This window comes from Lepidothrix coronata, unplaced genomic scaffold, assembly GCF_001604755.1.
Source record: "Lepidothrix coronata isolate B3197 unplaced genomic scaffold, Lepidothrix_coronata-1.0 Scaffold34, whole genome shotgun sequence".
NCBI classification, from domain to species: domain Eukaryota; kingdom Metazoa; phylum Chordata; class Aves; order Passeriformes; family Pipridae; genus Lepidothrix; species Lepidothrix coronata.
Genome location: NW_016690214.1, coordinates 6,331,029 through 6,341,249, shown reverse-complemented (window position 1 = coordinate 6,341,249; position 10,221 = coordinate 6,331,029). Strand labels below are relative to the sequence as shown.

The 10,221-nt window shown below is 60.2% G+C and overlaps 1 protein-coding gene across 4 annotated transcripts in view; it reads left to right on the top strand.

Moving 5' to 3' along the window:
• The first annotated feature begins 676 nt into the window (after positions 1-676).
• Positions 677-10,221, top strand: part of CASKIN2 (CASK interacting protein 2) — a 33,188-nt gene continuing 23,643 nt past the window's right edge. For 3 of the 4 annotated variants that reach the window (XM_017811881.1, XM_017811882.1, XM_017811880.1), the window contains exons 1-2: positions 677-715; positions 3,156-3,872. In XM_017811881.1, coding sequence (XP_017667370.1) covers positions 3,779-3,872 — 94 coding nt within the window. In that variant the 5' untranslated portion in view covers positions 677-715; positions 3,156-3,778. Of the gene's footprint in view, positions 716-3,155; positions 3,873-10,221 lie in introns of those variants that run through there. The other variant, XM_017811883.1, reaches the window with a different exon arrangement.

Sequence of the window (10,221 nt, the reverse complement as noted above, 5' to 3'; positions counted from 1 at the left end):
CTGGCAGAAATGGGTGATTTTTGGTGGTTTTAGTGCTTTGTGAGAATAGGATTAATTTGGGTTTGGGCAGCTGAGTGTCGGTGGATTTTGGTCCCATGGGTGCTATCAGTGGCTTTTTGCAGCCCCGCTGCCCAGGGGGCTGGGTGTGGAGGGGGCAAAGGGCTAATGGAGTCGGAGTGTGGCTGAAGGTGGGGGATTGTTCCCCGGGGCTGGTTCCCAGACCACCGTGCTGTTCCTGGATCGATGATGGGGGCACCTCCCTCCGGGGCCGGTCCTGTAGCACCGGACCAATCCCGGGTCAAGCACGGGGGGATCACTCACTGGATCGGTCCCGTACCGTGCAAGTCCCAGACCACCAGGTCGGCCCTGGATCGAGGATGGAGGATTGCCCAAAGGAGCGGGACCCGAACCACTGGGTCCGTCCTGGATCGAGAATGGGGAACCTTCCACCGGACCGGTCCCGGTCCGAAGGTGGAGGATCACCCACCGAGTCGGTCTCGGTTCGAAGGTGGAGGATCGCCCACCGGGTCGGTCCCGTACCACGCCGGTCCCTCTCCCGGCCGCCGGTCCCGGGCGGTGTTGTCTGTCCAGCTGGACTTTGTTCAAAGCGAGCCGCTCGCCCGGGAGCCCCGGGCACCCCCGGCCGGGGGCGGAGCGGTGCCGGTGCGGCGGGATGGGCGGCCCGGCCCCTACCCCGCTCCGCCGCCGCATCACGGTGAGTGACAGCCGCCCCGGCCCGGCCCCGCCGCACAACCCGCCGGGCTTTTCCAATCAGGCCGGGCCGGGGAGGGATTTCCTGCCGGGACGGGGTCGGCCCGAGCGGGACTTTGCCGAGCTCCGCGCCGCCTGCGAGCCGGGACCCGCCGCTCTGCTCCGGTACCGGCCCCGCTCCCGCCCCGCGCGGCTCGGGAAGTTGCTGCCGGGCTGGGCTGAGCTCGGCTCAGCACTTCTGGGAGCGGCGCCGCACGGCTCGGTCGGGTGCGGTGCGCTCGGTTCGCCCCGGCGCGGTTCGGTTCGCCCCGGTGCGGCGGGCTGGGAGCGCCGCCAGGTGAGTGGGACCGGGACGGCCGGGCCCGGGCCGCTCGCAGGAGCGACTCGTCTCGGGGGGGCTGAAATCCCCCCTGAGCCCCCCTGGAGGAAGGAGCCGCCCCACCCGGGGGTCTCGGGGTGGGGGGAGGCGGAGGCGTGGCCGGTGCCCCCCTCGCTGCTCTCCCGGCCGCGCCCGGAGCGGGGCTCCCCGGGGCCTCCCGGGGAAGGCGAGATGCCCCCGCCGCCCCTCGAGACTCGGGTCGGTACCTACAGCTCCCTCGCATCTTTCCTCCGCCACTTACGTAACTGGTTTGGATTTGTTTTGGGGTTTTTTCCCCTCCTCTCCCTCCTTTTTTTCCCGGCGCTGCCGTTGGCTGCGGGAATGTTTGGGATACTTTCGTTCTCCAGGTGGATTCCTGGGCTGGAGGCTCAGCTCTGCTCGTGTGGGAGGGATTGTTTGCTGTTGCTTTTCCAGCTTTGTGTGTTTCTTGAGTTGTACCTTCGCTGCTCCTCTCTGGAGAGGTTGGAGAGGTGGAGAATGAGCATTCGCAGCTCTCGATACCTCCGAGTTACCCGCTGAGCCTCGCGTGCTCCGGGAGCCGTAGGCAGCAGCACGGGGCTGTTTTCCAAGTGAGACCGTGCAGACTTTTAAAATAAAGAGTAAATAGTCTCAGCGCCCTCACACTCGCTTCTTGTGAGCACTTTTGAGGAGCAGCATAGAGCTGGCTGTAGAGCATAGGGTTAAATGAAATAGTTCGGAAGAGGGTGCAATACAGGAGGTTTCGGGAGGGGATTTGTTTGCAGCAAGAGGTTAGTCTGAGTCAAGTGGCTGAAACTTTGTTGTAACGTAGATAAGCTAGTGCAGGTGCCCCAGGACGAGGGGAGGTGAGAGCTGACCTCGGGGTGTACCAGCCCCAGTACCGAGGGGCTCACCAGCTGAAGGTGCTGTGGATAGGGGGAGAACCACCCAGCCTGGTGTGGGAATTGCACACCCCCGTGTCCTAGAAGCTAAGATGGGACGTTAGCATCATCTCTTCATCTGCCCTGTGTACTACTGCACCCTGGGGAGTGCTGGAAACACGGGGAAGCCCACAGAGGGGTGTCTGTGTTTGTGGGCAGCTGCAGCGTCCAGCTGTACTGCGGGTGGGCTGGTGCCATGGGATGCCCCTTCTGGTTTTGCCCCCACCCTGACAGGATCTCTCTCCCCGCTGTTCTTCTCTCCCCTGTGATCTCCATCCTCAAAACAGTGACCTCGATTGCTCAGAGGAAGCGACACCCTCTATTATATAAACGGCTGAGGGCGAGCGCTCTGGGAAGGGAGACAGCACTGAGCCACGGCTGGGGGAACCGGAGCTGGTTCTGACCCGCCCTGGATCGGCTCAGGGGGAGTTGTGGGGTGATCTGGAGATGGCCTTGCAGCTGGCACGGCGTGTGCTCCCTGCTCTCCTGCACGCACGCTCCTCCCCAGTGTCGGAGCAGCCTGCCAGATGCATGGCCCTGAACCAGGAGGGATTTTCTTGCCACCCAGTTTGGGCAGCCCAGGCGCAGAGTGGGAGCACAGGTTGGGACGAGTGAAGTGCTGCTGCAGGACCTTGTGTCCTCTCCAAGGTACCCTGGCTGGCCAGGATAGGGACTTGATCCTGTCCTACTGAGCACAGCTGTGCTGCTGAATTACACCCAGCTCTTCATTGAGACCAGAGAGAACTCCTGAACTGGTAAAATTTGGAGGGTAAGGGTTTATCCTTGCGCAGGACGAGAAGAGCGTGAGACAGGCTGACCCACTCCCATGGGCTGCAGAAGACTTTGGCTAAGCTTCCCCAGCTCCATCCCTCAGGTGCTGCCACTGGGAGAGGGGGAGACGTTCTGTACCCTAAGCCCTGTGTGCTGTCTTTAGGGAGGAGATGGTGTGTGTGGCCCTGGGGGGACAGGTCCTGCTCCCGGGGCAGCACCCCCAGGAGGTTTCCTCTGCAGGTTCTTCCTTCTCCACTTAACATTAGGATGAGCCAAGTCCCTCCAGGACTAAATATAGTCAAAGTATTCGTTCTTCGGCACGGACACAAAAGCTGTCGGGACGGAGCCGGGAGGTAAATGGCCTTTGGGGGCTGACTGTGATCTTCCCTCCGCAGGTCCTGGGCTGCCGCGCCGGGGCTCTCAGCCGAGCGCGGGGCTCGCCAGCCTGCCTGCAGCGCCATCACCAAGAGGAATGCCGAAACGAAGGGGCTAATGAGCACCAGAGAGGGAGGATCTATAACTTCCAGATGGCAACGAGCCCATAATCCCTTTGGGAAGAATTAGGGACTCGTCAGCCGCAGCAGAGCCTGGTGAGGGGAGCAAAGCACGACACCTCTGGCTCCCGGAGTGCTGTGAGAGGCCGAGGGCATCCCAATGCCGACTGCACCGGACACCCTGCCCCGAGCTGCCTGGCTTTGTTTCACAGAGTCCTGTTGCTGCTGGGAGCCCATCCCCAAGCACTGAAGTATTTTTTGTTTTAATTGATTGCATGTTCTCCAACCAAACCCCATCCGGGTCCTGCTCCTCCCGACACAGAAAGGGACTTCTGCTCTTAACAGAAAGACTTCTTTCTTCTGGTTTTTATGCCCTGTGGGATTGCAAAGCGTCTTTCTTTACGGATTTCATCTTTCATCAAAGTGTGTTCTGAGGAATTGGGGGCTTATTCCCATGGCTTCATAAACCTCTGGGATCTGAGGGTCTCTGCCTTCTGCGTTGCCGCCGCTCCCACCTGTCTGCGATGGGGCGTGAGCAGGAGCTGATCCAGGCCGTGAAGAACGGGGACGTACCCGGCGTGCAGAAACTGGTGGCCAAGATCAAGGCGTCCAAGAGCAGTGAGTACCTGGGTGCAGAGCCGTGGGCTCCCTCCCCTCAGCTGGGCACTGCTGCCTGTCCCGGGGTGCAAGTCCCTGCTGTGGGCTCGGTGCCGTGCCGGCTGGGGTGCCAGTGCTGGCTCTGAACCCTGGCACATGAGTTATGCCACGGCTGGAGGCGGGAGCGCAAGCACAGCCCGTGCGAATGAATGACCGGGCTGTAAGCGATCCTGCAGCTGAGCTGGGGTTCCCCTCAGGCTCGGGGCCGTGGGCCACTGAGCAGGGACGGGCTGAGGGAAACGCCGTGGCAGGGGGAAGCAAACCGGTTGTGGGGGGACACTGCTACAAAGGGTCTTTAGCGGTTGCTGCTCACTCCCGGCCGTATGTATCTTGTGAAAAATTATCATCCCAGCCAGTCGACTGGAACCAATCGTCAAGCCTTGAATTTCAGTCTGGTAATGTTTAACCCTTCAGCAGGGCTGTTTTCTTGCATGTGCTCTCAGAAAGGTCAATGGCAAGCACAGCTCAGAGCGAACAGCAGCTCTGGAGGGGTCCCCAAGGGCACCGGGGTCTTGCAGGTGCCACGTGGCATCTGGAGGAGATGGGGAGGGTGGAAAGGTGGAGGAGAAGATCGTGGCCAGTGCCACGGTGCTCATGTAGATAGCTGAGCTCCTGGTCACTTCTCCTGACATACCAAGAGAAGGAAACAGGGAAAAGTAAATAAAAGGGCTCTCGGTGCGGTGTATGGCTGGGGGAAGGTGTACAGTGCCTGCCCAGGCTGTGGGAGTGTGGAACCCCCTGCCAGGGCTGCTCATCGTGGGGGGTCTTGTGGGTGTGTGTGGGAAAGCTGTCCTGAGGAGGGAGAAGATGCTTTAAGTCTTCTTAGGAGCAGCTCAGAGAAGAGAGGCTGGCACTGAGAAAGGCGAGTTAGGCTGAGGATTATAAACGTGAGGAGGGGATCAGGTCCCCTGGGTCAGCTACTGGAAAGCTGTGACTGGGGCCAGAACTTTGAAAATCCCAACTGTTGGGCCTTGAGGAGGTCTGTGAGCCATCTCCTCCACAGAACAGGGGGTGCCTGGTGACCCTTCCGTGGGTGAAGGGGCTGGATGTTGTTGCCTCTGTTTGCAGCTCAGGGACTGTGTCTATACAGGGTCCCTGAGCTGAGTAAGAGCAGTTTGCCCACGGGGGTGGGTTGAAGGACACTCCGAAGGCAATAAATAACGTCAGGACCTGAGCGTCCTGCTGGCTGACGGCAGCCTCGTTCCCCTGAGCTGATGTCCCATGGCTGGGCTGTGTGGGCAGGCTGGGGTGCCCCTGGCTCTCCTCCTCCTGCACCCCCAGAGGGTTGAAGTTACACTCTAGTTTCCTCCCGTCCCCTCCAGTAACTCTCTCCCAGTTCAACACCGTCTGTTTTCTCTCTGGCGCCTTCCCCTCCCTCCAGCCGTGGGGCACCCACGTGAACATGTGTGTTTAACTCCCCCGCTGCAGCGGCGTCAGCAGCTCCCTCGGCTTATTTTCATTTTACTCCTTTATAAGGAGGGGGTGAAAAGCCCAGACCCCTGCAAGGCCACTGCTGCAAGCCCTCGGTGCGGCTCCTGTGCTCGACTCGCTGTGGGGGCTTGCCTGATCCCGGGGGTTTGCCTGGTCCTGGGGGCTCCTCCCCGGCATGGAGGGCATCACTGCTCCCCATCGCTTACAGTTCTCTCTCCTTCCTCTCGCCGGTGCCATGTGAGCCGAGCATTTTCTGGCTTTTCCTCTCATTACAGTGCCTTTTCCATATGATAGGCTGAGATCCTGATTTTTTTATTTTTCGTGGTTTTTTTTTTTTTTTTTTTAATCCCTCTAAGAGTCCTTCTGCTGTCTCAGTGGATTGGGAGCTCGATCGCTGTGATCAGCCCTCTGGGGCTTCCTGTGCCTAAAAAAGTCACCGCACGTAAGCAAAAACCAAGCGCCAGTCCCGGCAGCGGGAACTTCAGGGACACGTTGTTTAATATTCTCCGAGCGCAGCCTCCTCCCCGCGCAAGCGCCGCCGCACAAGTGGGTCACAGCACCTATTATTATAAGGTGGTGGGATGGGCAGGGAGAAGGTTTTGGGGGCAGGGGCGGGAGGGGAAGGGCAGGCGAGGGCAGTTGTCCTGCCTGCGGGAAGGGGATGCCCGGGCGGTTCCGTGGTCACTTCTGTAGCCGGGGAGGGGGGGTCTCCTCTGGGAGAGGAGAGCCGGGCTGCTCCTGCCGGGCCAGCCGTGCTTTGCTGAGGTTCCCTGGAAATGGAAACATCCCGCTTTTTATTTTCCTTCTCCCTCTCCCCTCCCCTCTGCGTCGGAGCGCTGCAGAGTTTAATTGAAATTGTTAAACGACCCGTCACGGCTTTGGCCTCTCTCCCCGGCGATCAATCACGTCCCCGGGCTGCCGCCCTCGCCAACAATGCGCCAGTTGGCCCGGCCGGGGCGGCTGAGCAGCACCGAGGGGCTGGGGCTTCCGGGGCAGGCGAGAGGCAGAGCTCCCTAGGCCGGGAATCCCATCCTGGGAAGGGGTGACTGCTCCTGGAGCTGGACGGTGCCCGGCAAGGTTTGAGTGTCCCCATCCCTGGACATGCCGGACTAAGGAACGGGGTAGAGGGGATGCCAGGGTGATGCTGGCAGGGGATGTGTGATGTCCCTGTGACAGTCGGGGGCTGGAGGAGCTGTGGAAGTCGATGGGAGCTGGACTCCCTATTTGCCTTCCTCGAGGGAGTGGCGAAGGTTTTTGTTTAAACGTGTGCGAAGTGTAAAGAAAGGGCAGCAGCTGAGCAAACTGGTGTTAAACTCTCAAGGACAGGCAGCGAAGCTCTGCTGGGGTTCAGCTGCTGCCTCGGGGAGGTTCAGCCAGCCACTTGCCCATTTCACCAGGGGCTTGCCCCATTTCCCTGGTTTTGATGGGGCTTTCCAGACCTTAGATGTATCAAGGAGTGGGGTGGGCTCCTGGGACTTGGCTGTGTCTGGGCTGTGACCTAGCAAGTTCTTAAGTGCAAGAAAAGCTTGTGGGGAATCTTGGTTTTATCTCCACGCCTGGGTTGGAGCCCCTCATTGCTGTGTCCCAGCAGCACAAAGCACACTAAGGTCTTCCCAAGAGTGGTGCCAGCCCTCAGGTGCTGCTGTCACCCGTCCAGTTTGGCAGGAGAGGGACAATGCTGCTCCGCGTGCTGCGAGACTGCAGCAGGCAGATGTGGGATAACTCACTCTCACCCTTGAATTTCCTCCTAATCCCTGGTAGCTGTATCAGCTTAAGCCTCAAAGCGTGAGGTTTAATATCTCTCCTGTGATTTGTTAGCCTTTGCCACCGGCGCTCTGTGTCCCTGTTCTCTGCAGGAACACCCACCCTCCCTTCATGTCCTACTGGGCTTTCTGCTTCTTCCAGTGGCAGCAGGTCCACAGTTGTTTGGGGAAGAAGCTGCTGCTTTTTGTAGTTTGGGGGTTATTTTTTAATGATGTTGGATGTGCCGTTGTCCCAGCCAGCAAACCCTGCATGCCATCCCTCTCACCGAGGAGTACCATCCTCTTCATTGCTGCTCTTGAGGGAGGTTTGTCCCAAGCCCAGCTGCTATATGTGGTCTGGCTGTAGGGCAGAGCCAGGACTGGCCTTGGGCAGGATCTTTATTGTTTCAGGCTGTGTTACACCCGATGGCTTTCCCTGCTGGCAGTGTCTGGGCACCCTGCCCGCACTGGCCCTGCCCTGGACAGTGCAGGTGGCTGGACCCGGCTCTGCCGCCGAGCACAAGTGCGGCCCTGGCCACGTCCCTTGAAGCCCGGGTTTCGAGGACGAGTTCCCAAGCGTCCTTGGCTGTATCCTCCCCCCCCCGCACGCTGTAGGTCTGACGGGCTGGACCGGCTCCGCAGCCGCATGCCGGCTTGGAAAGGCTGTGGGCACGCCTGCGGAGAGACGCCGAGAAACTCTGCCGAAATGGGCAAAACTCCCTCTTCCACCGAGCCAGGAGCGGGGCGAGGCCGTGCCCGGGGAGCCCGGCTGGCGGCAGCCCTGTGCCGGGGACCCCACCACCCCACAGCGTGCTGAAACCTGCTTCTGAGCCAGCCTGGGGTGGGTGGGCGGTGGGAGCGGGAGAAAAGAGGCTTCAAAGGCTCTGGCGAGTGTGGCAGCAGTGGGGCTGGATGATGGTGGGGCTGCAGCTGCAAGGAATGGGGGGGTCCATCTTTTTTTCCTCCTCCTGTGGCTCCCAGCTTCCATGGGATGGGGATCTCCTCTGGTAGCCTGGTGTTTGCTTGGTGGGTTTTCCCATCCACATCCTGGTTTTCCCACCTCTCTGCCTGGAAGAAAAAGCCCCACATGGGCAGCAGGAGGAGGAAACGGGTGGTTGGTTTTCAGAGCTGGGCTCTGACGGGTGTTGTGTTTGGAAAAAGGGGCCCAGCTGCCACCGGTGTGCCCAGAGCCGGGGAAAGCGTCACTGTGCCGAGTGCAGGAGATAAGGCACGAGCAAACAGCGTCACACAGGGAGATGGAGGAGCCCGGGCTGGACGTCAGCAGGCCTGGCCCCATGTCCCTCTGCACCCCATTTTCCTGTGTTAACAGATCCACATCTCCCCCCATCCCAGGTCTGTAGTTCTATCCCTAGCCTTTGAAAACCCACTGGCAGAGCAACCTGCGTCTTTTTGCTGTCAGCCTGGGCCACCTGCAGCTGCATTTTTTCTGGCTTGGTAAAAGAGCGGGAGGAAAAACAGGCTAAATCTGCGGAAGGGAATGAGTGTGGGGACTGTTGAGCCTGCTCCAGCCCATGCTGCGCTCCTTTGGAGATGCCAGACAGCACTGGGGTATACCAGGGACTTGCTGTTCTTGCCACGAAACATGGAGGTCCCTCAAGGCCGTGGACAGAGCCAGGCTGGCAGCCATCCCCAGTGTTGCAGGTAGGAGGCTGAGATTTGGGACAGGAGGGGAATTTCCATCCCTTGGGCACTTCCTGGTGACTCAGCCCAGATCAGGGGGCTCAGGTCCCCCTTCCCAAGGGCTGCAGAGGCTGTTTTGGCTGTCTGACCCAGAAACACAGGACAATTCGGATGACGACAGCTTGAAGGCAGACAGGGAGGGCAGCCCCAAGTCATGGGACATTGTGTGCCCGGCTGCCAGCGGCACACGGGCGCCGTAACCGGGACGGTTGCTCCCAAGGGCTGGAGAGAAGGGGACGTGGCAAGGACACTGCCAGCACAGGCATCCCATCCTCTGGCTGGGGCTGGTTGCAGGAGGGAGCTGGTGGACCACGACAGCATCACTATTATCACTCCTGCCACCACTCCATCAGGATCCCAGTGCTGCTAGAAGGTTTTCCTGGGAAGGTGGGGGGTGAGTTATTGGATCCCAGTGGCGATGGACAGAATCCCAGGTGTAAGATGGTTTCCGGCTGGAAACCATCTCGCACCCGGCATCGCTCCGGCAAGAGTTAAAAGGGGGGTTGGATGCCGTGCGTGTGTGTGTGCATGCACGCGCCCTGCTTTGTTTTTAAAAGCGCCTCGGCTGTCCTGGATCCCCGCCAGACCCGGGGCCCGCCGCTGGCAAAAACTCCGGCAAAGGAGTATGAAAGGGGCAAGAAACTAAATAACAATAAACTACCTTTTTTTTTTTTCTTTCTTTTCTGGCTCCTCTAGCAAGCGAGAGGGTGGGGAGGAGCTGCGAGCACTCCAGCTCCCCCTAAATCCCATCCTGGCTTCCCTAAAAAAATCACGCCTGGGATGGAGAGGGAGGGATCTGTTCGAACCTTCAGGCTGTAATATCACCCAAGCCTTGCCAAGGTGTCCTGGTGAGTCACAGACCTGTCTGGAGATGCCCAAACTGCTTGGAAATGGCTCTGTCGGGGTGATCTTTACTCTCCCAGGGAAGGGCTGGATAGTCTGGCCCATCCCTTGCTCCTGCGGGATGCTGCCTGGGGTAGGTGCTCAGCCACCCCAAGCCGTTTGCAACCCCAGGGAGAAAGGCCGGAGCTGCAACTGAGCACGGCTCCGATGGCGAGATAAGGGAGCAGGGAAAACCTGTGCGCGAGGCAGGTATGCGGCTCCTGCAGCATCCCAGACCTGGTGCAACACGTCCGGCTGCGCTTCCGCCAAATCCTGCCAGCGCCGCTCCCCCGCGGGCCCCAGCCAAGGCTGCGCAGGGAGCACGTGGCCCCCGGGGCTGCTGCTGTGCCCGGACCCCTGTCCCGGCCTCCCTCGGGTGCCATCCCGGGAGCTGCAGCCAGTATTGGCCGATCCCAGTGGGCGGCTGTGCCGTGAGGGGGGAAAACTCCCAGGGTTTCATAACACCGGCCGCGGGCATGGCTGGTTGTGTAAGGCACCCTGTCTGCTTGCAAAGGGAGTTGGTGAGCATGGCGAGGCCATCAGGTGCCCGGCAC